At 42.9% G+C, this 27,821-nt stretch overlaps 2 protein-coding genes across 4 annotated transcripts in view; one reads left to right on the plus strand and one right to left on the minus strand.

Annotated features, from left to right (window-relative positions):
• atg7 (ATG7 autophagy related 7 homolog) overlaps positions 1 to 3,449 on the plus strand; it is a 107,172-nt gene extending 103,723 nt beyond the window's left edge. For both annotated transcript variants that reach the window (XM_084062119.1, XM_084062120.1), the window contains exon 19: positions 1,503 to 3,449. In XM_084062119.1, the coding sequence (XP_083918245.1) occupies positions 1,503 to 1,535 (33 nt within the window). In that variant the 3' untranslated portion in view covers positions 1,536 to 3,449. The remainder of the gene's footprint in view (positions 1 to 1,502) is intronic.
• Positions 3,450 to 3,898: 449 nt separating this feature from the next.
• vgll4b (vestigial-like family member 4b) overlaps positions 3,899 to 27,821 on the minus strand; it is a 52,163-nt gene continuing 28,240 nt past the window's right edge. For both annotated transcript variants that reach the window (XM_084063547.1, XM_084063546.1), the window contains 4 exons: positions 24,414 to 24,648; positions 11,729 to 12,005; positions 11,103 to 11,226; positions 3,899 to 9,622 (listed from right to left, as the gene is read on the minus strand). In XM_084063547.1, coding sequence (XP_083919673.1) covers positions 9,360 to 9,622; positions 11,103 to 11,226; positions 11,729 to 12,005; positions 24,414 to 24,648 — 899 coding nt within the window. In that variant the 3' untranslated portion in view covers positions 3,899 to 9,359. The remainder of the gene's footprint in view (positions 9,623 to 11,102; positions 11,227 to 11,728; positions 12,006 to 24,413; positions 24,649 to 27,821) is intronic.

The raw sequence follows: 27,821 nt of genomic DNA on the forward strand, positions 1-27,821 counted from the left end.
TAAGTACACATACCAAATTTGGACTTGCTGGCATGCTGCGAACTGGAGTTATAGCTGTTTAAAGCCCGTGCTCAAACGGACATCCGGGCTCAAACGGACAAACGGACATACGGACGGACATAGTCAAGTGTAGTGGCCTCCTGGTGGCGCTATAATAGGGCGGGGCGGGGCTTCAGCAATCAATGCTCGTTCCTATTGGTGGTCTAAGTCCACATACCAAATTTGGACTTGCTGGCATGCGAACTGGAGTTATAGCTGTGTAAAGCGTCCGGGCTCAAACGGACATACGGACGGACATAGTCAGGTGTAGAGCGGCTGGCACCGCTAAAAACACTGTCCCTGGTCTAAGCATGGAAGGTCAGATTCAGTGGCTACGGGTCAAAGACTTTGTAGTGGCGTTCACATTTCATCTCTTACTGTACATTGGCCAAGCATCACTCAACAAAGCAATGTGTCATGTAGGTGTCAAATCCCTGTGCGTGTCAGTGTGTGTGTGAATATGGTTCACTCAGTGAGTGCCATGAGCATGCAACATTCCAGACGCTGTTAGAGGTATGTGAATTGCGTCTTATGGAAGAAAGCATGTGGAGAATCTGCTACTGTGAGAATACCACTGTTGTTTACTGACACACTATTGCGTAAGCCCCCCCCCCCAACCTCTCTCTCTCTCTTTTAGAGCCGATATATTGGTTTGGCCGATATACCGGCCATTATTTGACTTTTTTGACGTTTTAAAGGATTTTAACATTTTCGAAAAACGTTCAAATTGATTAGGATTACATTTTTACCTTTTGGCAAAATGTCTGTCAAAACATCGGTGATTGGTGGTCTAGATCTCTCTAGGATCGGCATTTTACCCCAAAATCTGTTATTGGCCCATGCTCTTCTCTTCTCTCTCTCTCTTTCTCTCTCTATATATAATAACACTACATAAAAACACTATATAATAGTGTACATAATCTATCACTTACTGTATAGCATTTTCAAGGGAAACAAACTGCTTCATCCAAGCAATCTGATTAGCTAGTCAACCAACCAATCCATTCCCAAACATTCTTTTCTTTGTAAATATTAAGTAAATATCCAGTTGTTGTTGTTGTTTTTTTTAGCTTTCCTACAAATTTCATCTTCTTTTTTTTCTTCTCTTCAGTAAAACATACAAACAAAAAAATAAGGCTTGAATTATTCATTTGTAACTATGATAATAGTTTGGGACACCGAATTTCTCTTTTGGGTATCGAGCTGAAAAGGTTTGGGAAGCCCCGATTTACTGTTTTATTGTATACATAAGCACAATATACAGTATCAATCTTGGGTAATGTCTGATATTACCTGTACCTGCATAATGTATGTATCTGTGAGTTATTTATTTATGGTGTTTTTGATGGTGTTTTTTGTGTAGCCATGTCAAAGACGTCTTTATACCAAATGACACATCAGTTTTTCATTGAATCATTTGATCGGATATGAAATATGAATCTTTTTTTTGTTTGACTCTGCAGATCTGGGACATGAGTGATGATGAGAGTATCTGAGGAGGAGGATGAGGAAGGACCAGAGGAACTGATATGACAGACTGGACCAGGACTTAAGTCTCCTTTATACACTCTAGTATGAGGGTGTTATTATTTTTTTTATTATTTTCTTTCTTTCTTTCTTTTTCATACACAGGAGATGGGAAGTGTAAAACTAAAAGCACGTGTGGGAAGTGACTCTTTTTAAGCGAGTGCAGTCAGGTCCAAGTTAATTATTATCAAGTTGTATTAACAAATGGGTTTATCAGTTAGAGCTTGACGGAGAACAAAGCACATGAATACTGATAAAAGGAAGAGATTAGATGAAATAGTAAGTGCTTCACAGTCTCCCACAGAAATGTCTTTAAAAAAACCTGATAAGGAGGATAAATAACAAACTGTATGCATTATGGTCTCATCATGTCTACATCCTCAGCTAAGTTCAGTTCCAAAGATGTAGACTTTCACGATAGTGTAAAACCCCCCAAAACATCATCAGTGAGTAATGGGCCATCCATACCAAGCACAATAACTCTTAACTATAAATACATTGTTAAAGTGGATGCCAAAGTCCACACCCACAACTGTAAGACAACATCAGAGTGGATGCTCACATAATTATCTTTATAGTTATTATAGTGTAAAAGTAATCCACACCAAGCACAACAACTGCAAAACAACTATAACATCTGATTCATGCTTACTTGTGCATCATGTCGTGCAACTAAAATAGCCAATGTAGAAGCTCACAAAACGTCACATTGCAACGCATTGTGAGCTTGTTGGTCAGCTATTTTATAAGTCACTGCTTGTTCACTGATAAGGTTGGTAGAAATTCCAAGTAAGAGAGATTCACATTTCACTTATATGTGGCTTAATTGAATGCTAAGTGAGGGGACAACTATACAGTACATAATATGGGGGACTATAATATTTAGGGACTAATGTTGATGTGAAGTTGGTAATCAACCATAATCACTTGAGACTCACTCACTCGTTCACTCACGCATACTCACTCACTGCAGGTTTGGAGTTTTAGACCTGTCTTTATGACTGGTGCATTTTCTCTCTAAAAGTGGACATCGGGTTGGCCAAGTGGATCGAGAAACCGTCCTGTTACTGAATGGTCACAGGATCAATTCCCTGAGTCAGGCAATACATGAATGTGTTTTGTCCTTTATGTTTGTTGACCCTCTCTCTCGGACGATGTCCGAACTACAATAAACATGACGTCGCATCTAGTGTCCAATCCGGTGTGCCGTCTGCTTCAAATAACTAAAGTAATTGTTAACCAGTACAGTGGATGTCCAGGATAGACCAGGATCAAAATGTCTCAGTGGAAGAGAAATTAGACCACCTCCAACCACTGCAGAGGTGCTATTTAAATTGAAACAATACTAATTAAACATACTCTGCCAAACAGATGTGTAAAAAAAAAAAAGTTATTAAAATAAGTCCTGGATTGTAGCTTTACTGCTAACTCACTCCAAATACAGGAGCATCAGGTAAATGAATGTTAATGGCACCTCTTGCCTCCACTCCAAGACTGTGCCCTGAGTTTTACAACCCAGTGCCTTTTGGAAGCCCCAGACATGCTCCGAAGTCGTGGTACCATACCAAATGCACCATCAAATTGCAGTGCTGTTTCATATGAAAATGGCTTTCTGCGCAATAAACACTTAAACACACCCACAATGCCAGACTGCCCTGGAGCTACCACTGTACACTGCACTGTACTGTACCTAATGTTTTGGAGCTACTACTATACATTGCGTACTGGGTAATTAAAAAATATATTATAACTATGTGTGTGCATGCCGGTTGTTTATGTGGAATTTCCCTTGTGTTTGTAAAAAAAAAAATGGTAACATGTATGGACAATATGTATATTCTAAAGTAACAAAGGGATATTTAATCACCATCTGGAATAAAATGTTTCTTTTAGTTCCTTCTTTTCCATACTTTCATGGAGTTTTATAGATATGATAATTGATGCAGCTAATATTTAAAGAAGAAAGTTGTCACACTAGTTACTATATAAACAAGAATAGTTTAATATAATGTATGTATTGGTGGAACCAATACTAAAAGAAGACACTACATGAACTAGAATAGTTGCCTATATATTTTCAATCTTTCTTCCAGGAGAGACAACTTTAAACCCTCTAGACTTAGTACCTCAACTCTACACTAAATGTTTTTTTTACAAAAATTGCGGATCTACAAGCTCACATGTCGTAAGACACACCGTGTTGTGAACTTGTGAAGATCTGCTATGTTTGTCTAATGTTCCCCCTAGAATATGGATACTAGGGTTTAAGTGGTTAATATAGTATACACATACTGCACATTTTCACAGAAAGAAATGACCCACACTATTAGACTGTGGCTTAAGAGCACTTTATTGTTCATCAAGGCTACTTTACGTACAAAAAAGGTGGCCTGCCAAAACCTTTTTAGTAGGAGACACAGAGCCACAGATTGACTGTTTCTTGATACAGTTTTTACAGGTTTCTACCACCATGTCCATGCTACTTCCATGTCAAAAATGAACAAGAGAAAAAAAGATATTCATCCTCCACCGTTGTTAGCATCAATGTTTCCATTTTAATTTGTTACTTTCAGGGGCCATTTTGTGACCCTAGATACAGTACATAGTATGTCAATAGGTATTCAAAATTTACCCCAGCAATGAGCAACAAATGCATGCTCAAATGCATCTCAGCCAATAGATAATCCCATAAGTCCCAATGATTCACACTGAGGCACACATGAACCTTATGTTTAGATGCAGTTGAGAAACTTGCACAAAGCCGGATGAGCTTGTTATCAAATTAACTTCAATTGAACTTGTTTTTACATAAGATGTGGCTAATGAGTGGGACTTACAAGCTTATCTGGGCAGTTTGATTGATTTTATTGACCCAGGCATGTTTAGTCAATCACGAGCAAAGTATTGAAATGGATTGAAAATAATATTACAATATTAGTTGTGATGATTGATATACTGTAGCTCCTGAAGTCTTCGGAGCTTCTTACTCGTTCTTACTCTAACGTTAATATTACATGCTGGAGTGGATATTTAGTTTATGGTTTGGGGATGTTATCCAATCAAATTTTATCAATGTTTCAAATGGAATAGATGAAAAGAAATCACTCGATTTTGAATCTATTACAAGGATGAACTTTTTTTGTTCATTAGTCTCAGCTGTCAGATGGTTCAACAAGAGTATTTATTCATTTTGATGTTTGAAAAGATAAACGGAGACCGCCAAAGTAGCTGTTGTCACAGACACACCAGTGGCGCTTAACGCAGTTTCATACATTTCCTGTGTTCCTGCACTTTAACCTTTTTTTTTCTATCAAGACAAACTCTATAAACAAAAAAGATCAACTTTTTTCACAAAAAAAAGAAAATGCATGATTACAATATAAGGACAGGAAAAAAAACAATTAAATAGCTACATATCATTAACAAATTAATTGTTCCTCAAAAAATACCTACGATTTTTTTTCTCTGTACATTCGTTACGCACAGCGTAATGATGGTCTTATTATACCTATTATAAAAAAAAAGTTTTTTTTTTTATTAAGTGATTTTCCTACAGTGTGTAGGGAAGTGTGTGCCGAAGCAGAGAGAGCCTTCTACCTACAGGGTGGTAGTGAAATGATAATAAAAATGAATAATAAAACCTCAGGACGCGAAGCCCTTTTCCCTCTTATAATTTCCTCATGTGTTACTAATTACATCTAATCTCAATCAGGGAGGTTTAGAAACGGGGGGTACGTGTGAACTCCCCCCTCTCCTCACTTAAAAGTGGAGATAGCACAAACTGTTGAAGTACTTATTTAAACAAGATGCATCTCTCAAAAGGTTATCTAATGCTTAAATTATGCTCTGTCATATGACGGCGTCACAGCCTGAAATGGCAGATGTATAAGCTCACATCTTGAGCTTGTAAATGTGCCACATTCATCGTACAACAAAGTATAAATCGGGCTTAACTCAGATACTGGCAGGTGCTGTTACAATACCTCAGTCGACTGGCAGGTGGGTTATAAATCTGAGTGCTTGGAATTCACAATGCCAGAATTGTTTTTGGTTGGCTCTGGTTCCACCATGTCCAAAAAATGTATCAGTTGATGGAAGATGGAATGTATGGGCATTCTAATACCCATGACAGAACACAGCTCCTTGACAGAGCTTGGGACGTGTTCTGGCATGCCATCGAAGCAGTAGCTACTTGCATATTCCATACTTATGCTTATTGCTTAAAGTATAAGCAATTGCATATAACTGAGGTCACATTAATCACTACAGAGCCCGGAAATATGTTATTAATCAGAATGAATAGCTAATGTGAAAAAAGCAATGAAAAAAAAAAAAAAAACGTGACTTTTTCAGAGCATTGGATTTGTCCCCAGCCGTTCACAATGTCTACATTATGAGTTTCCCGAAATGTTTGAAGCAAAATACTTGATTGTTGCATTATAATGCAATGATGGTTTAAAAACATTGCTCGATGGCCAATCGTATTGATTCATAAACAAACAAACAAAGTAAAATTACACACTTTGTAATTCTAGGTAACTCAATTTAGCTGGTGGAACAAGCAAAAACCATGAAGGAACTCTAGGTTGCCTTTGACTAGTTAGTAGCTGGGTTTGTGGATATGGTGATATAGTGTGTGTATGAAGCCTGTACAACGTTCCCTATAGGAGGAATGTATGCCACCTTGATACAGGCTCCTGTGTAAAGTATAATTAAATTCATTTCCTCTGCTGCAGCAGCCTAGCTTAACCGCATCAACAACACAATGTTGTTCAGAGAAGAAAACATTGAAATACAAAATAGATCTGGACACCAAGGCAAGAACAAAGCAAGTCAATTGCTGAAGGCCCCACAGTGGAGTCAGGTATGCGATGTCACACTGAAAAAGAGTTGCTTGAAAAATAGAAATCTTAAAAAGATGTCAACGGTCTCCCTTTTTTGACAAATCTTTTATGCTAAGGTGTCGTCTACTGCATTTTAGTGGAAACAATTGATAATTATTGGCGATTGTTTTGGGGAAACCGCCTGGTGTTCTAAAATGTGCACATTCACATACCTGATCTTACACTTACTGTAAGAGACGAGACCCAGCTTCCCAAAAAGGCATTTTAGCATTGTGACATTGTGAATGTGGGCAGCTTTTTGCAGATTACAACAGACATGGAAATGTTAGCCTGCTAGCCCACAGCAGGTACTTGCCTCACTGAGCTAGTGCACAATCATTGTTAGCTACAATTTGACTGAGGGCTGAAGGATGTGGTAGCACAAAGCTAACCAAACATCCTAAAGGACTCGTTCCTACAATCCTTCAATTCCATATTTAGCTAAGATCCTCTTTGGGAAACCGGTCCCTGAGTGCCTGTCTGGTGTCACAGCTCAGTCATGCAGAAGGTTGTAGCATCCTGTACCACTGATGGATCAACATCTTAAGAAACCCAAATCGGCCACATTTCCCAAAGCCACCATAACACCAAATTGATAATTGTTCCATTGGTAGCTGACGGCACCAAACTCTTGTGTGCCGTGGTGGTTTTGGAAAACACAGCTGTCAACATTTAACAGAGCCTGTCCGGAGGCTGTCCCACTATAGCTGTTTGTTACCATATTGAGATTACTGAAAAACCAAAAAATACAAAATAATAATAATAATAATAACAATAATAATATGGAGTACAACTGACCCAGCAGTGAGTGTATAGTGTCTACGACTGTTACTGACAACAACAGAAAGAACTAACATCTGAATCAAAGGCTAGTAGTAGTAAGATTGAAATGCCTAAAAATAAAAACACAAATAGATACCAGCTATTAAAAAAACAAAGGAAAGAAAAACATGCATCTGTTAAAGCACTAGTTTACCCATCAAACCTTCTAAAAAAAATCTATCAAACCACAGTGTGTAGGAGAAGGAGGGAGGAAACGGGGGTAGGAGACAGAGCAAGGGGGCCATATGAACCAAATATAATTACAACAACCGTGTTCAAAGAGTGAAACACACACACAAAGGAGTGTTTGAAGAAAGAGATCTGAGTAATCTTCTCTCTCCCCTGGTTGAGAGACTAGACTTTTCAAACCACAAGGTGACATGCAACATCACCCATCCTATCATCACTGTCAGCAGTTAAGCCCTTGAAACACATCAAAGCACGTTATTCAGCAAAGCCCCCTGACACACTGGAGCTTGTACAGCTGGCCGTTGTTGATTTTTGCATTTTGTTTTGTTTTATACTTTGGATTTCATAATCTTTCCATCGTGTTTGCCATGTTCCTCGACACCGTAATTATCTGACCCACTGTCAACCACATGAACCCTAGCGTCCCTATTCTGGGGCGAACATTTGGCGAAAATAACAGAAGAAAAAAAAGAGGCGGTCTTGTATAGACCCCTCGGGGACCCGGGTCAACTAAGCATATAGTGTTAAAGTGGTTAAATGCACCATGTACCGGTAACCACGTCCTAGAACAATAACACTGTACAACAAATAATCAATGCTGATATTAATGAGCACTGGAATAAGCTCATTTATTGAACTGGGTGTATTTGTATGTTTGTATAGGTCATAACAACATATTTTTGTCGTGTTAATAATGTATTTCCAATATGTTCACTGACCAGACATGCCAATTGTTCTAGCCAGTCATGGCTAATGTTATTTCTGTTGGGCCTAAAGCAAAAAATGAAACTGTAATGGAACTAGAACTTAATTTCTTTCAAATCAGCTGTGTCAGCTCCAGTGTGTGCAAGGCCAGATTACATAGTTCAACAGAGTTTAACCCTCTACAACAGTAGTGCAAAATCAGACTTTTCCCTTCGCTTTACGTAGACACATACGGAGCAGCACCAACCAGGACACACAGTTACACAGGGGAGAGTGTGAGAGAACGGCAGCTGAGAGAGAGAGAGAATTAAACAAGATAAAAATAGAGGAGTGATCATAAAATGGCTTTTGTTCTTTTATCTTTTTCCTTTCCAAGAGGGGGCGAGATAAGATCTGCATCCGAGGTTTCTTTGGTAGCGCAGTCAGGTGGTTTGTAACGACGTTCTCCATCTCCGTAATAATAATAATAATAATAACAATAATAATAATAATGTGTTTTTCACGTTGCTTTCCTTTCAAATATCGGGCGTCTCATAATGCAAAAGCAGTACACAAAACTACTTCCAAAAAAAAGAAAAAGAAAGAAAGAAAATGTAAAGTTAAAACAACAAAACGAAAGTTTAAAAACAACTCCTCTCGTCGCTCTGTTTTTATGTACATGGTTATGGACACTAGTTCAGCTCCAAGCTTGGCATGCAGGGTTGATTGTTTGAAGGGCATGGAGCCAAGTGATGCGCCAGACAAGTCCCAACGTCGACCCCCTTTAAAACCTTAAAACCTTCACCACGTTATAACTGGACCTTAGCTAGCACGTTAGTGTCAGCTATGCAAACGGCAAAAAGCGTTCCCGCTTTATCGAGCGGTAGGGAAACGCGTCCTGTTATTATTGCTTTCATTGATCCTCTGCGAGTGCACGGGGGTGTGGGGGCGGGCGGGCGGGGGGGGGGGGGGGGGGGTGAGGGTGGGAGTAGCGCCTCTGAGTTTTTTCATGTGGTTTGGGAGGCCAGCCGGCGAGCAGACGCTCCTCGAGGGTGCTCCCAAATAGAGCGAACAACAAAGGCAGGGGGCGGGGGTTTAGAGCTGGAGTTGATGGGGAAGGTCAGAAGGGTGCACACCACGGGGACAAGGGGGCGGGGGGGGGCGGGGATGAGCGGGTGAGGTGGGCGGGGTTAATCCCTCTAAATCCCTCCCCCTTCAGGAGACGACGGAAGGGGAGTGGTTGTGGTTGACCATGTGACTGTTGGGGGAGGAGTTTGGGCTGCTGCCGGACGATGAGGGGCTCCCCTTGTTGTTCTTGATCTGGAGCCAGGTCTCTCCCAGGGCCTTGGCGAAGTGGTCGTCCACGGAGCCCGTGATGGATACCGAGTTGGTGGCCACAGGCTCGGGTTCCTTGTAGTTCTTCCCCAGACTGCGACGGAAGTGCTCCTCGATCACTGGATCACAGGCCGTGTTGTTGGCTGGTCGGGTGGAGAGGAGAGGAGAGGGTTATGTTACATAATTATAAACACACTCCTTGTGTCTGATTGTTATATTGTTATACATAGTTGCTGATCAGTAGGCAGTTTCCATCAATTCTAAAAGCAAGCATGATGTAGGATTCTGAGAAAAGAAACTGAGAAAGAAAGCATGAAACTCACTCTGACACTAATCTTTTTCTATGCCGTTTGAAGTTCCATGCTTAATCACAATGAGGTCATGAGAATCATAAAACAGTCTGGTAAAACTATCAAACCGAAGAAAATGTGACAGTTAAGCCTGATTTATACGTAGTTGTGTGCGGGTGTCGCGCACCGAATCTACAAGCACAGCCGATCTGCAAGCCTTTACGACACATCGTGCTGCGACGGGTTGTGAGCTTGCAAATCGGCCTTTTCGGCGCACAACACCTGCGCGCAACTAATACTAAGCATAGTATGTTGGGGCGAGCATTAAATCAGCATTAAATCAAATCTGTGCTATTGGAACTACCATCATGACTATGGATGAAGGATGAAACAAAGACAAGTGAAAACAAGGGGAAATAGGGGGATTTCTAACCCTGCTCTCATTAACATCTGTTACATAAGTCTGTTTCCAGTCTGAAGAGAGTCGTGTGTTTTCTCTGGAGCAGATGCATGTTCCTGAGAGTGTTTCCCACACAGTCTAGTGGTCAGCTCACATTGGAGAGAGACCATCTACGTTTCAGATGAAACCACAGCATTCTACAGCTAATAATTCTGCTATGCTAGCAATCAATCAATCAATCAATCAATCAATCACTCAAATCAACAAAACGTTCAATGGAATAGATAGAACCTTAAGTAAAAATGCTTTAATTTCCTTTCTTTTTATTCTACTAGAATTATAGATACAGTGTGTCTGATCTAGCGAATGATCTACTAAATCAAAAATCAACTGGATGGCATATTTACTAATTCATATCCTGCTCATTTTGCAAACTCAATTCTCATTTCTTCAAGATAACCAACGCTCTGATCTGATTTGACAATTGGGAGAGAAAAATACAACTTAGAAATGTTGTTGCTGAAATAAACCAAATATTCTATCATTGTATTTTCTAATATCCTTTACCAAATCCATGAGTGTAACACTGTGTAACAGTGTGGAATGTGTAAGCACTCTTGGAAACACATCAGTTGAAACTAACTACATAACATAAATAATGTGCTTCTCACTAAACATGCAACCCAGGTGTTGTTGAGTGTGCACATGTGTACATGTTTGCTTCCTGCCTGTCTCTCTTGCTCGGTTTTGTGTGTGTGTGTGTGTGTGTGTGTGTGTGTGTGTGTGTGTGTGTGTGTGTGTGTGTGTGTGTGTGTGTGTGTGTGTGTGTGTGTGTGTGTGTTCCTGTGTTCCTGTGCATGTGCATGTGTGCACATTAATCACTTAGTACCTGTTTTTAATACTTTCGAAAATAGCTGACCATTTTGAACTTACAGTTGTTGCTGGCTCTCCTGAAGTTATTGGCAAGGCTTGAGCAGCCGTTGTGAGACACCGGACAGTGGGACAGGTTACAGTTGCGGTTATTGGCCGGGACGCAAGTGATCACTGATGGACGATTCTGAAAGCAACGCACGCATAGACACAAATTATTACTTCTGGTCGTCTGTGAGCACAGAACCACAACACAGAGCCATAAGAGGAACATAAATATCTATTATGCTTGAGTAAATGAAACTAATTCAATTAACTATCTCGAGAAATGGTTAAAATATATATTTTCATTAGAACACTGGGGGATGGGCAGGGGGGGGGCGTGAGGTAGAGGGGTGTGGAATGCCATAAAACATTTGAAAGGGGCCGGTGATTGGCTGCAATCCTAGTGATTGATTTCTTGATAGGCAAGTCCTGTAACAGCAAGTTTTAAGGTCAAGGTTTCTCTGTGCTTGTAGATCGGCCATGTATTTTCACTATTTTTGCACGACAGTTGTGCAACAAAGTATGAAATAACGCTCAAGTGCTTAATAGATTCTTTGATATATAAATCGATACTTCTAAGTAATCAATCAATAGAATAATCGGCAAGAAAATACAGCCCTAATAAATATATACAATGTACATACCTGCTGGCGTTCCACGGGGCTGACGGCATGCGGCACTGAGACCATGGACGCCGTGCTGCTGCTGCTGCCGCGCACGCCATCCACCACGCTGTTCTTGGTGAGCGCCAGCGGCTGGTCCATGCTGGCCAAGGCAGCCAGGTGGTGGTGGTGGTGGTGGTGGTGGCTGTACAGGTGGTTGCCGTGGACGCCCAGGGGGCCGCCGGGCGCCACCACGCGCTCGATGGGGCTCCGGCGGTCCTTGGCTGTGATGGAGCTACGATAATCTCCGTTGGGCTTCCTGGGGGAAAGAGAGAGAGAGAGAGACAGACAGTGAGATTTAGCGCTCTCTCTACGGTGCACTATATCACTGGTTCTTAACGTGGGGTCTGGGGGACCGATCCCCAGGGGTCCCTCGAGCAGGTTAGCTAAATGATTTATAGTTAGGAACCAAATGGACCCTTACGGGTCTGTGACTCTATTTTGTACACTCTCGGAGTTACAGTGTAGATTGGGGTCCCAGAGATAAACATTAACAAATGGGCGTCCGTGGCCTAAAGCATATAAAACTGGGGGTCCTTTAAATGAAAAAGGTTGGTGAATCACTGTCACAGTACATACAGTCAGGAACAGCGTAGCTTTTAATACTAACCCCACCCTCTTTATGGCCTACTGGAGTGGAGGGCTTGAGTAACCACTTGAACCACGGCGTCCCTATTCCCTGCTGGCATGTCATAATAGGCGAACTGGGGGACCTTGGTCAGCAAAGTACTGTATATGGGGTTTAAGTGGTTAAAACACTCACAGACAACACACTGTGCCATGGAATCAAGGAGGGAACACCCTTATCCAACATGGAAAGAGAGACTCCAAGTGTCTCCAGCCAGAGAGAGGCAGACAGCCACCATGAGGCTCAACAGCTCTGAAGTGGTTTCCTCACAGTGTATCAGATCAACCTCTATCTTTCCAGTCAGCCTGGGCCCACCACTGTATAAATAAAATGCAAAAGCAGCTGTATTGGAAACTTTGTTGAAAACGCCTAATCTTTTAGATTAGACCAGTTAATGCTAAAATGAAGCCAGGGGTGGCCTTAGCGAAGTGTAGCTGAGAGGGAATCGGAAGGTCGCCGGTTGGACTCTTGGTTCGCCCTGTCTCTATGGGTCACAGTGTCCCAGAGCAAGACATTTAACTGGCCTTCGTGAGCGTTTGAACCACCTGAGCCACCTCTGAACCTTTGAAACCCATCTTGTGAGTGTGGATGTTCATTTTGTCTTTTGTGATCATGTATGTCAATTGCTTAGAATCTGCAACTGGCATTAATTTTAGTTCTTGACTAGTTAATACTCCTTTTCCCTTGTCACAGTTCAGACTCACTCTTGCCAAGTTTAACTTTAATTTATACACACAAGCGACACTATCATACTATGGGGTAGGGCAGCACAATATGTAAAAAAAATCATCGTCATCGCAATATCAACATGCACAATATACATATTGCAAAGGCAATATACATATTGCATTTCAGCATTCCAGGTAAAGAATGTTTTTGTTCAGATTAGAAGAATTTTAATGGGGAGCAGTGAGAAACTGTATTGCTAAGTTGGTGGTATTCATTGTCAATGGCAGCTGTGGACAGGTGCAAAGTGTTCAGCAATACCATGTTGTTGGATTGGAAATATGCAGAAATCACTTTCTTTCTTCTTATTTTTCCAGTACTGTATGTGCATACAGTCGGCTTGTCATTGTCTGAGTACTATGTTAGTAGCAAACCAAAGGCAGAAATACGTTCTGTTTTGTTAACTTATTGCGAGTCATATCGTCATCGCAATATTCAACAATTATCACATATCTTCTTAATATCATGCAGCCCTACTATGGGATATAAAGATATAAAGATGTTTTCTCCCTATCCTTTAGGGACACCCATCTCACTTTGCACCATCCTGAGTGTTGATTTAACTCTTGAGTTGAACTGGGAAAACGGCATGCTGTGTAGACAAGGAATAAGGTGCACTGACTGCCCATTCTCCTTCCATACAGAAAAAGACGCACTTCTCTCATTGCCAGGAAATCCTTAGTTTTACTCCTCAATCATGACCTCATGTTTTTTAATCTTATCGGCAAACAACCGATAAGGATGATGAAAAAGATTATGGACCAAACCATTTAACACAATGTGATATGTGGCCTCGTGCTCAGCCTCTGACCTCCAATCTCTGTTGACCATTAATTTTGTAGATACTTAGTCGTTTGATGAGGCCTGACGTTTCGTGTAGCGGCGTATCGCTCGACAAACAGCAATCATGTTGTTCTGTGCTTCAAATGTGGTCTGCCAAAGTGTTTCAGTGTGTGTGTGTGTGTGTGTGTGTGTGTGTGTGTGTGTGTGTGTGTGTGTGTGTGTGTGTGTGTGTGTGTGTGTGTGTGTGTGTGTGTGTGTGTGTGTGTGTGTGTGTGTGTGTGTGTGTGTTTTCCACCCTTCATGCTGCTACAATGCTCTCCCACAATTTGAGGCCCAGTTACAGGGAGTGAGATTTACTGTACTCCCCTCTTACGCTCTCTTTCATGATGGGCTCACGTGCACACGCGCAAATGCACACACACGCACAGACCTTGTCGGTTGGAATTGTGTTGCTAGGGAACCGTTTGGGTCCAAGTTTGTTTCCTGTCAGCTACTGATATTCACAAACACCCGCAACAGGAAATAAACTTGGATCCATTTAGAATGTTTATGTTGTGGAGTGTGAAAAGGTCTATTGTGTGTGCCGTCCATTTGCACACAGGAACGGTTGCTAAAACTAAAACAACAATTAAGAAAGGGAAAAAAGAAGGGAAAAAAACACTGAAAAAATGCTGCAGTGTTCCTTTTAAAAGGTTTGTTTGGATGTTTGGATGTGCACGCCGGCAGTCGTAGCAACCTGACCGGTGGGGTTAGGCATCTGGAGCCCACAGCACCGGTCACCGGAAATCAATGCACTCCACAGAATACAGACAGAGAAATAGAAGCAGAGCTACAGAGGGAAGCAGGGGGGTCGGGAAAGAAAAGAACAGTGGGGACTGAATGGTCCAGACCTCTACTACAAGAAAGAGTGAGGTCGGGAATTTCCTTCCTCTGTTCCCAACGTTTTCATTAAGCTCTCTTTCCCTCTCCCTCTCTCTCTCTCTCGCTTTCTGTCTCTATAATCTTTCTCTGTCTCCCTCTCTATCGTTCTCTCTCTCTCTCTCTCTCTCTCTCTCTTAGCAGCAGCAGCAGACTTCCTGAGGGTTTAGGGAGAGACTTGGCAGAGACAGGAACGGTAAGTCAAGCTAACATGGAGCCTGTCCAACGGCTCACCGTAGCGCTCACCAGAGAGCGACACAGGCACACACACACACACACACACACACACACACACACACACACACACACACACACACACACACACGCACGCGCAAAAATACATGCATGCATTCACTCATGCACACACCCTGCCTTTTGTCAATAATTTAAAAGTTTCACTCAAACAAATGTTGTGTTTATAGTAGTAGTACAGTAGTATAGCTTTATAACTGGTATCTTTCAAAAGATCACCAGCACTCACTCGGTCCACACTGAGGAAGGCCGTAGGCCCAAACGTCCGTCGTGTTTGATCTGCTGCTGGGGATTTTTGATAAATAAGAGATCCTAAAAAGGACCAAGTGAGCGCTGGTGATCTTTGTAAAGATATAATTTCTGCCAGAGCGAACTGTGAACTATTCAACTGACGAGTGCTCGCGCTCTCTTTTTCAAGTTATCCTATTATAACTGGTACCACATTGTAAGCACAACATAGAGCAACACAAGCTTCTTATTTCTATGAAGAATCTGCTACAGCGTGTCTGGTGGTCCCCTTGTGAACCCAAGTACCTCCCAGTTACTGCCTTATCTCCCTTGGTTAGCTATGACGCAAAACAGCCAGATAAAAAAACACTTCTCTCTCTCTCTCTCTCTCTCTCTCTCTCTCTCTCTCTCTCTCTCTCTCTCTCTCTCTCTCTCTCTCTCTCTCTCTCTCTCTCTCTCTCTCTCTCTCTCTCTCTCTCTCTCTCTCTCTCGCTCTCTCCTTCCATTCGGTGGGTGCTGCTGTGCCATGATGGAGGGGACGAGAGTGGATGAAGTGCATGCCCACATCCTCACACAAGAGGGCCAGGAAGCCTGGAAGCAATGAAGTCTGTGAGTGTATGAGTGTACTAGGTCGAATCCCCTGCTTTGAACCACAATTCTTCCCAGAAATGAGTTCAAAACCCACCCACCCTCCTTTAATCAGTAAAGGACAGGATTCACAGAGGAGACTGGGGGCTTCGGAGAAGAGAACTGGAGATAGTACATAGGGTGAAGGCTCAGAGAAAAGGTTTAGGACTGGAGTTGCTGAGGGCGAAAGTTTGGACTGGGGTAGTGGGTGAGAGAGAGAGAGAGAGAGGGAGAGGGAGAGGGAGAGAGAGAAAGGACCAGTTGAAAGGGGGGAGAAAGTGGGCCTCTGAATCTTGGCAAGCCACCTGCGCTTGGGGAGGCAAACTAAATAAAAGGGGAGGTGGTGGTGGAGGGGTGGGGGGATGTAGAGGATAGGAGATGTGAGGAAAAGATGAGGGTTGGTTTGGCAGGTTGTATCCTATTTCACAATAATGTTCCCTGGCTCGCTCTTCGCTCCCTTAAGGCAGCAGTGCGTACAGGTCCTGGCATGGTGGCAACACTCCTCTGAAAGAAGCTGAAACCCCTGGCCTGAGGGCATGAGAAGGAGAGGGAGAGACAGACAGACAGACACGCCCCATGGTGGTATACGACGTACGCATGTGTAAATGTTCCAGTCCATGTTTCCACTTTCAGAGTTAAAATGAATACTCGGGGTTTTTACTGCGCGAGGAAGCAACAAGCGCCGTCGCTCGACACAAGCGTGTGATCTCCTATTGACAATGTTTGGCTTGGCGTTTCAGAGTGACAGCTCGAGCACCGGGGAACGCAGAGCAGATTTATTCTCTTTTACTAGCTGTCGGCTTATGTGTAGCCTGGCATTAGTGGTAGCCCCTTGTGGCAGGGCCCACTGAATGATCCCTTAATTTTAGAGACGGAGGCTCCAAAACCCGCAACACACACATAAATGATCCAGTCATATATCTCGTACAATTATTACGGCACTCTAATCTGTCATTAACCATAGGCTCTCTCATGACGCTTTGTCTTCAAGTCGACCTCAAGTGAGAAGTCAGGATCGCGATCGGGGGCAAACACACTGAACACAGCAACTCCCACGCCCACCCACCGGTCTAACCACACACACACACAGGCAATAATACGCAGAAATCGCAGGAAAATCACACAATTCTACATATTACAAGACAAAGGAGTATTTTGGTTGATTGCCTGTGGTGCGAAAGAGTAAATAAAAACAGAGCAAATACATATTTAAATCAAGCGGAGGTTTGGGTTTCAAACGTGTGCGAGGGTTATTGTAGCTATATAAGAGACTGCCAATTTGGTGCCTTAGCTATATTTATTTTAAGGCTGCTGAGACATAGAGGCCATAAAAGTCCTGGGCTTTTTCTCACAATTGTGTTCCAAAACCTTTCAGTGAAAGAAAAGCTCCAATCTCTGAACTGGGTGGGGGTTCATCCTGCCTTCTTTGAAAGAGAGAGGGAACGGCAGAGGCACAGAGAGAGAGAGAGAGAGAGAGAGAGAGAGAGAGACACACACACACACGCACGCACGCACGCACGCACGCACGCACGCACCACACACACACACACACACACACACACACACACACACACACACACACACACACACACACACACACACACACACACACACACACACACACACACACACACACAGACACACACACACAGGAAACATCTGGTAAGAATCAGGGGGTGGAGAGGAGGAGCAGGAGGAGGAGAGGAAGAGAAGGAAAAAAGAAAAAGAAAGGCAGAGGAGCAGGAAGGCTGAACCACAGGTTACAAACAGGGCCGAGCTCTGCGAGGCCTTCCGAAAACCACACACGCACGCATGTACGTACACACACGCACACACACACACACATACACACACACACAGCCCCTGCACCACAGGGCTCAAACAGGCTATGTATATAAAGTATACAAACATCTCCACACAGTTTACTCTGCTCAGGCCAGGCTTTAGCAGCGGCACGAAACGGAAGTCAGCAATAATATTTGCAGCCTTTAAAATAGACAGAGAAGACGCAGAGGTAACACACCTGTACCAAAGCCATTTTACTGGACCGTAACCACTTAGGTCCCTATATATACCTCGCCATAGGCACAAAATCAGAAAATAGCCAATCTACAAGCTCAAAATACGCTGCATTGAGACATTTCGTGAGCTTGTAGATCAGCTGTTTTCGTTTTATTTCAGAAAGGAAGAAGAAAAAACTGGGATGCTAAATGGTCAAGTCCATGTCAAGGGTCAAAGAAAATGTAGTTGCTGATTTAGAGGTTTTCAAAGACTCATTTATCTATAGGCAATATACTTAATGTATGCTATTGCTACATCTGTATGGAAATTCGTTTTTTTATCCACCAAAAACATTGAACCTTTTGTGTCTTTTGGCGTTCTATATGGAAATATTGACAAAATCTTGTTGTGCCAGTAAACTGACCCAGTTTTGATATCAAACTGCTGAGAAACACAGCGGAGGAAGCGAAGCCTTTGTTACTTGAGCCAAGTTAGATCGGATATGGGGACAACCATAGGAAAACATGTGGAAAGACACTCACTCACTCACTCACTCTCTGTCTCTCTCACACACACACACACACACACACACACACACACACACACACACACACACACACACACACACACACACACACACACACACACACACACGCACATCAAAGCATTGGCAAACTCCTAACACACCCTTAAAAGAGACGCTTGCTTTCTCTGTTTCACACTCACAACACAAAACGTCCCGCGTAAAGCAACAGTCTAACAATGATTTCATCAACCTTGGCCACACCGCCAGTGGTTTGGGCTCTCCAGCGCCGTCTCTATTTGGCTTATGGGAGAGCCAGCCATGAGAACAACATACTGCTGGAGTTCCCAGCAGAATGCAGCTGGAACTTTTACAGGGACTGTGCTACTTAATTGGGGATTTATATTCAGATTTCATTTGAATTAATCACATTTATCTGATTAACTACTTAAGCTCTATATACTTTGTTGTACAACAAATACGCTTCGTCTGTAGATTGGCTAATTTCACAACTTTTGAAAATAAAAAAAATATGTGAACAGTTCTGAATTTGTTTTTAAGATTTAGGGATATTTGCCTAAAATAAACGTTAATGTCGTTCAGACTTTAATTTACAATGTAGGCATTTAGCAGACGCTCTTATCCATCTGCATAACGGCATTCATATGGTGGTATACAAATGGCTGAATACTAATACCGGCACCCGTTTGAGGAGCAAAGTTTAAAGATACAAAGCTACAATGCGTGGATGAAGAAAAATGTATATATGAAAATGCCAGTACGCCTCGTCAACAACCTGTGTACCTGACTGTGGTGGGCATGCTGTGTTACATGTCCAAACATTACTGACAAACTAAACCCACTTTTTTATAATAGCATTCAAAATAAGTGCTGACAGGGGCAGTGCTGAGGCCTTAGAAGTTACTTAGTCCCAAACTTCTTGCCACATTCCCTTGCCGGAGCTGTGTTTCCTTTACTCCCTTTACAAACCCCTAGCTTGCAGATCTTATTTTGAAGAGCAAAGATACAGCTGTGCAGCGGAGCTTTTATTTTGGCAGATGCACAGCTCTGGAGCGGCAGGCAGGCAGGCAGGCAAACAGGCAGGCAGCAGCAAGCTTCCAGCCCACAGGCTCTAGTGGACAGGATAAGGCCTCTTTGTTCCCGGCTCCTCCTTCTTAGCGAAAATGAGAAAATAGCCCCCGCCTGACAAGGAACCCACTCAGCACACACACACACACACGCACGCGCGCACACACGCACACACACACACACACACGCACACACACATAGGATAGCCCTATCTCCTGACACTGAGACACACTGTATTCAGTAACGGATCTGTTAGCTATTATCATAAAGGGATATGCTTTTGTCTGACTGTGAAGTGTGATTGTGGATATATACATATATGACTAACCTGACAACACAAACATGAATTCACAAAACTGGGGGAAACTTTTTTTGGCAAAACCGAGAGTTTAACCACTTTTAACCTATTCCATTTGGTGGGTGCTGCTGTGCCATGGTGGAAGGGATGAGTCCATGTCATTATAGGCTGATTGTTTAATTTTCTTTCCAAAATAACGAATCTAAAAGACCTTATAGAGAAAAAAGTGGTCCAAGTACAACTCAGGTCCAGTTTACTAAGTCTAGAGGGTTTAAGTGGTTAAACACTACACACACAGCATGTCTGTGCACCACTCAGACATGTAAATGTCTCACAGACACACACAGACACACACACACACACACACACACACACACACACACACACACACACACACACACACACACACACACACAAAAAACAACAGTCGGTTGTGAGTGTTTCCTTTCTCTTCTTCTCCCCCCACTGGCCCAGACCCCAGGCCTGGGCACGTTGTGATTGGACCACGAAGGAAACCTGAGAAGAACAGCCCCACCCGCTCATCTAACGGTGTCAGGTGTCAATCTGTCTAGATGCATGGCAAGCTCTGAGTAAAGACAAAAAACTCAATCCTGATCCTACATTACATCGGCTCAGAAAAGGTCAAACAAACAAACCAAAAAAACTTAACAAAACAAAAAATACAGAAAATAGTAATACACACTAAAACAGACAGTCCACACATATTGTCCATCGAAAAGAATTTAAGAAAACAATATGGCGAACGTACAAAAGCAGCCGTACCTGAAGAAACAGGCAACAATGACGAAAACAATCAACGGAGACTAAAACCATGGACAGAAACGTCCGACAAATACAAGAGGCTAACATGGTCTCTGATAAGATAACATCTAAACTCTTCCACTGTGTTCGTGCTCGCCTGCTGTTGCGTGTGCAATGCACACAAGTTAGTGAAGTAGGTGCGTGTGTGTGTACATCAAGTTTTTGTGTGAGTGTGTATTTGAGTGAGTGCAGCCACACATTCACACTGAACGGCGTGTGGTGAACTGTTTTCTATCTATCTCGTTTTTTTCTCCTTTTTATAAAAAACCATCATTTTCAAATTAAGACTAATCATTGTTCCTATAAACAACAGATGTGAAATAAAGCAGAAAGTGAGGGCCTTTTACATAAAGGAGTTGAGTTTTTTTATTCTCCACTGTGTTCAGCCTCACCTTTCTCTGCATGACAAGCCGCCATTATCTAATTTAGACCAATCATTGTTCCTTAAGCACTTAAACCCTATATACTTCATAGACTGGAGTCCCCCATGGGGTCTATACAGTACTTTGTCAACTCTTTGTTTCCCCCCTACACCAAAACTCTTCGATCTACATGCTCACAAAGCATCGAGTTGCAACACGTTGTGAGCTTGAGCGAGTATTTTCGCCTAATGTTGGCCTATTATGACATGCCCAGAATAGGGACGCTAGGGTATGTGGTTAAACGGGCACAAATGAGAGTTCAAACGAGGTAGAAAAGTTCAGGAGGAGTCGGCTTCCACTAAAGGTTTCAGCGAGTCACCCAGCACTTAAAGTCGCCTAGATAACGATCGGTCCCATAGAACCACTAATTAAATCAGTCAAATGAAATGCAATCAAGTTGGCCCTTAGCATTGTGTCCTTGGGATAGAAAAGTATGTTTTAAGAACCTTCTGAAATTGTAAAAGCTGTGAATAATGCACAAAAGGCCTTTGACTACACGTTACAACAAGTCAACTACCCTATAACGTGCTAAAGGGAGATATTACTCCATACCACTTGCAGGCAAATGACTATAAATAAGTCAGAATTGAGATGATGATTACAAGTGATTACAGCTATTGCTGGGAAACAGTCTTAGTAAAGTGTCATTTCTGAAGCCTTGCACATCAAACTTATATCGTGTTTTTTAAGCAGGGCCAGCCGCTTCTACAAGTGACTCAGTGTGTATTTATGCATACATGTATGTATGCATGTATGCATGTATCCATGAGCCTGAACACCTGCAACTGATTACCACACAAACAGGAGGGCACAGCGGTGCCAGTCACACACCCGCCCCTTAAAAAGACATGCACGGACACACTGTGCGGCACACGCACACTATAGCAGCAGTCAACCAATGGATGATGAAACAATGTCATTAAAGGTGCCGCTTACTTCACACTGGTTATTCTTCTGTTTTTACCACATGAACCATAACGTGCCAACATTCAACGAAAATAAAATATCTGCAAACTCACAATGTTGTGTTTGTGTGGGAGGATGGGGCCTACTATGGACCCCTGGGGGACTCCGGTCAACTAAGTATATAGGGTATAAGTGGTTAACATGGACTATTTTGCATGCCCAAACCACCAAACTCAACAGTGACAAGGAAGGACACAAAATGGCTACCACAAAAAAACGCAGATAGTACTTGCAACGAGGGAAAAGCGATATGACAATAAGTTGCATTGTACCCACCCACGGACACTTAGAAAACACAGAGTGGCTTGTGAGGCATGGCGTAGGGGCATTTGCATATCAATATAAGCAGAAGTTGACCACATGGCACATGACACTTGTGTCTCACGGAGCCTGAAAATACTCGAGACCTCAGAGTGACACCGCAAGCGGGAAGATGGTTTCACTGCAGACAATAGGTATAATGTCGATTCCCACCATGGCTCCCACACGTACGCAGAACACCAAACAAGATGACTTTGCAAAATGTCTCGAGTTTTGACGAGGCTCATGACAAGCTAATCCTTTGTTATGAGCACCAGCTGCTCACATGATGAAAGGCGAGAAACCCCTTCCCACGTGCCACTGGAACAACGTGATTATACTGCTGTTCTTCACTCATTTCAGCCTGCGACCCAAACAGAGTAAATTTAAGGTCATATCATTTTTTTACATTAACATCGCAATACTACCGGTTGGACTGGAATCAGTGCAAATGTTAGTATCATGTTGGCATGGACTATCATTCTACAACATTCAACGGGAAGGAAAACTGAGAAAGATGAGGAAGTTACAGATCAGGCCATGCATGAAATTGGTAGTATCAAATGACCTTTGTATGTGTGAGTAAGTGTCTGATGCATGTACATGCACTTAAAGTATGTTCTATGCATGTATGCATGCATGTGTGAGTACTCGTGTTGGGCAGTAAAAGGTTACTGTACTAGAACCTTTTTCAACAACCAAATTACCATTCAAATTCTAATGTCTAATATGCCATTCATTATAGCTATTATATTAGTCTAACTTTACTTCAAATCTAGCAAAATCTAAGTTATTTGGGTATACTGTGAAGGAAAGCAAAGCTCTGCAGTATTTGACCAATACAAGAGGGACATCTTTTCCCTTTTTGAGAGAGAGTTAGAGACAGGTTTGTAATAAAAAGTGATTTAAAAAAAAAAAACTTTGTAGTGTAACTAATTACTGGTCTCAGGATGTATTAAGGTAAGTAATTGTAATTGTAATTACGTTTTAAATGAGTAAACAGTACTTTTTCCTGAATGACGAGTCTCAACCTAACACTGGTGACTGTAGTCATTTTACTCAGTAGTATATGCTCCTTCCACTTAATCGAAGGTGCCACGGTTCCCTGTGAACTATCTATAGTATTCCATTAATCTTGGTGGCCAAAAGAGCAACAGGTGATTGCAATGGAACAACAGGTGACTAATCAGCAGCCAACACAAATTACTTGTAGTTGTGGCACAACACTATGAATATTCTGCAGCACAGCTCTGCCTAACACCTCACTGACTCGCTATACAATAAATAGCCATGGCTAGAGAGAGAGAGAGAGAGAGAAAGAACTGACTCTACTGTCCTGGCCCCAGCAGCCCCTCACCACCAATCAGCACTCCAGAATCTCTGGAATCTGTGGAAGTTGGAATGTCGGAACGTTGGAAGGGCTGGAGCTGTGTGAGAAAAGCCTGCCAGCCTGCCAGCCTTCCGCTGCTGCTGTGCATTCCAGTTCCCAGGCTTCCACTGATCAGCAGCTATAAGGAGAGCAATGTGGAGCCAGCTAAACAGAGCCCTGGCACACTGCGTTCTATGCAGGGCCACGGTGGCGAGCTCGCACTGCAAAAACCAGTTGAAGCCTGTTCGTCGCACAACTTAGGCCAAGCAGGACTCGCACAGCTATTGTGCTCACTGCAACGCACACCCACACGTGGCAAACATGGCTTTATCTGACAATCCAACCATGTGTCCGTGTTTATGTGTTTAGACAAGGGAGAGTGTGTGTGTGTGTGTGTGTGTGTGTGTGTGTGTGTGTGTGTGTGTGTGTGTGTGTGTGTATGCTACTATCTGCGTACATTCCTACATGAAAGTGTGGATACCAGTGTGCATAAATATCAGTTCAAAACACTTGTTGCATGTTTGTGGTACACGTTGTCCTGCACTGTTGGTGTGTGTGTGTGTGTGTGTGTGTGTGTGTGTGTGTGCGTGCGTGCGTGCGTGCGTGCGTGCGTGCGTGCGTGCGTGCGTGCGTGCGTGCGTGCGTGCGTGCGTGCGTGCGTGCGTGCGTGCGTGTTTACTTATTTTCTTTCTTTCTTTTTCCTTTATTTACTTACAGTTGTGCAGCAAACAGCCGGCTCATCTTGGCCACGTGCTCGTTGTCGTCCATGTCACTGTCGCCCTGGTCACCACTGAGCTTCCTCTTGCTGGGGCTGATGGGGGGTGGGCCCGTCCTGTGGTTGGAGATGGAGGACGAGGACGATGAAGAGGAGGACGAAGACGAAGAGGAAGAGGAAGAGGAGGAGAGGGACAGGGACTGGAGTCTGGGGTCCCCTCTAAGGGCTGCCTCGCCTGGAGACGGTAAAGAGGGAGGAGAGAGAATAATAATCAGTTACTAAATGATACCCACATTGATATCATTTTGCTTCTGCTGTGGATTTGAAAGATTACCGGTTAGGTTAGGTTACTGTGCGTGTATATGGTGCACAATGTTCTATTTATCCACCTCCATCTTCATGCAAACATCCTGATGCTGTCTGACTGTTCAGGTAAATCAACATGAAACTGAAACATTCCAAGCTTTTATGCAAACTAACACATTTCAGTTAGAGATCTAATTAATTTGTGAAATTCCTAGGGATGCACCAATTGAGAAATTCTGGGCTGATACCGATGCTGATGTTTAAGATAACAAAGTGTCCATTAGCCAATGCCAGTTTTTATTTGTTTAGTTTGTGTTGTTAATCCCCCTTTTGTGCCAGGGAAACTTTTAATGAGCACAAAATCAATCATATACTGTAGCTAGATTTATAATAGATAAACACTGGTGAATGTCATCTTATTTGCGGATACACAAGGCAATTTTATCGGCAAATAATAATGTTTGCCCGATTAACACTATTTCGGTACAACCCTCGAAATTCCATGAGCTTGTGTTGTGATTTGATAATGACACATTAGTACTGAGTCATTGCAGACACTAGTGACACACATGCACACACAGACAGACAAACTGCCACATAGTTCAGCGGGTCAACTAATAATTACGTTCCGAAACACTACTCCATTTTCAAAACATTATCTGCTATCTGACATTCCTTGCCTTTGTTTTCAAAGGAAGCGACTGTTGTGTCACGTGCCAGCAGCTACCCCAGGGAGCCCACCCATAAAGGTAATGAGTAAATCGTACATTTAGACAGATGGCTACAGTTTTATGGTCACTTTAAACAAGTAAGCCACAAAATGTGCTTTAAGGCTGCACTGCTCTACTGTACAGGCAGCGTTTCAGCTCAACTATCCAGCAGCATTTTGTTGACTTCCAACAGTTTGCTGAGAGAGGCATCAATCCCTGGCACGAGTGTGAGGGGGATCTGGTCAGAAATGTTTTGGAAGAAATAGCTGTGGATGGGTCTTTCTTGCACACGCGTGTGTGTGTGTGTGTGTGTTTGTTTGTTTGTGCGTGCGTGTCTGTGTGTGTGTGTGTGTGTGTGTGTGTGTGTGTGTGTGTGTGTGTGTGTGTGTGTGTGTGTGTGTGTGTGTGTGTGTGTGTGTACTCTCTTACACTGTCATTCTCTCTCTCCCTGTGTACAGAGGGCCTACAGACAGAGCAGTCAGTGGTGAGTGGGAGTAAAAAAAAGAGCGAGAAAGAAACAGGAAAACTACTACTGGCTGTGCGTCAGCACGGGGACTTTCCACTGCTTAACCCAGTGTGTGTGTGTGTGTGTGTGTGTGTGTGTGTGTGTGTGTGTGTGTGTGTGTGTGTGTGTGTGTGTGTGTGTGTGTGTGTGTGTGTGTGTGTGTGTGTGTGTGTGTGTGTGTGTGTGTGTGTCTGCCTGATCCTTCTCAAGCTGAATATTTTCACCAAGAAGGCTAGGATCTCATTCCAAATGATAAGATAAAACCATAACTACTACTGTACTGGGCCCCCTCCCCCAGTATAACATAAGAGCAAAATGTGGAAAAGAATATGGTCATTGGGTTACTTCAACTTGCACTATTTTGTATCTCCATTCCAATTGAACAGGTGCACTCCAGTATGTAATTATTACTGCACTGGTAGCCATTTGTAGGCCCGTGCTTTCCCTGAGTCCATAGCACTGCAGCACTGTCAAAACAAAAAGAGGCATGGAAGTGGTATAGTGAGAGCATTTAACCACACTTACCCTGGTGTCCCTATTTTAGGCATGCCACTATAGGCGGAAATTCTCGAAAATAGCCAAGTCCTATATGCTTAATTTACTCACAATGCGTAGCGACACATTATTATGAGCTTGTAGATCGCCTATTTTCACGTGACACCATCATATGATGAAGTATAAAACAGGGCTTAAGTGGTTAAAGAGTAAGCTACTACTTTAACATTTGCTACAGTCATACTAACCGAGCAGGTTTTTCTTCTTTTATCATGCTCACTTTTTAGGCATCAGCTCTCCTTCCTTTCGTCTTTATTCTGTGTCAGTATTCTATTCTGTAGTGACAGAATTTCTCCTGGGTGGGGAAAAACTTTTGTCTTATCATAACCACTGAAGCCACTACATAGTTATTACAACGAATAGCAGAAATAGTGATCTACAAAGTTACAATGCGTTGCTTCGCGACTTACAGGTTGGTTGAAAATGGTTACGTTTGGGAATTATTTAGTCTCACAGGCTATGTGTGGAACCAAATACTATATGACACACACACACACACACACACACACACACACACACACACACACACACACACACACACACACACACACACACACACACACACACACACACACACACACACACACACACACACACACACACACACACACACACGTAATGTAATATGTAATGTATGTGACATACATTAAGTCACACCACTCACTCTTTCTCACTTACTGCACTATAACTTTACCCACAACCTGAACTGAAAACCAAAACAAAGAAAACCCCAAACTATTAAACCAATCTAGAATTCCAGATACAGATCGCCTGCCCTACTTTCCTCCCATAAACACACCAAATGGATGTCTAATCTGATTCTACCAGTCTTCCCCAATGCAAGCAATGTGTGTGTGTGTGTGTGTGTGTGTGTGTGTGTGTGTGTGTGTGTGTGTGTGTGTGTGTGTGTGTGTGTGTGTGTGTGTGTGTGTGTGTGTGTGTGTGTGTGTGTGTGTGCATGCGTGACCTCCCAAACAGCACAAGTGGCCCCTCCCTACTGGCTCTGGCATGTTCCTGCTCGCCCCACTGTGTACCATGGCAACAAGGGTGACATCATTGCTTTTGGCAGGACAGAAGGACACACCAATAAAAGGAGGGGCAACTGTGACAACCGAGCAGCCAATCAGGTCCCTGGAAACATAATGGCTGATCAGAGAGTTCAGGAGTGAAGCGCTTGGACGAGGGGCGTGTCAGTGTGAGTCTGTGTGTGTGCATGCGTGCGTGTGGACGTCTGACTACAAGAAGTCAATTATGATTTGTCTGCCCTTGCACGGCAGCAAAACTGTGGGAAGTTATTTATGATTTCAAATTCAGTCATAACCTATCTACAAG

This window comes from Gymnoscopelus microlampas (assembly GCF_963454915.1).
Source record: "Gymnoscopelus microlampas genome assembly, chromosome: 7".
Classification (NCBI taxonomy): domain Eukaryota; kingdom Metazoa; phylum Chordata; class Actinopteri; order Myctophiformes; family Myctophidae; genus Gymnoscopelus; species Gymnoscopelus microlampas.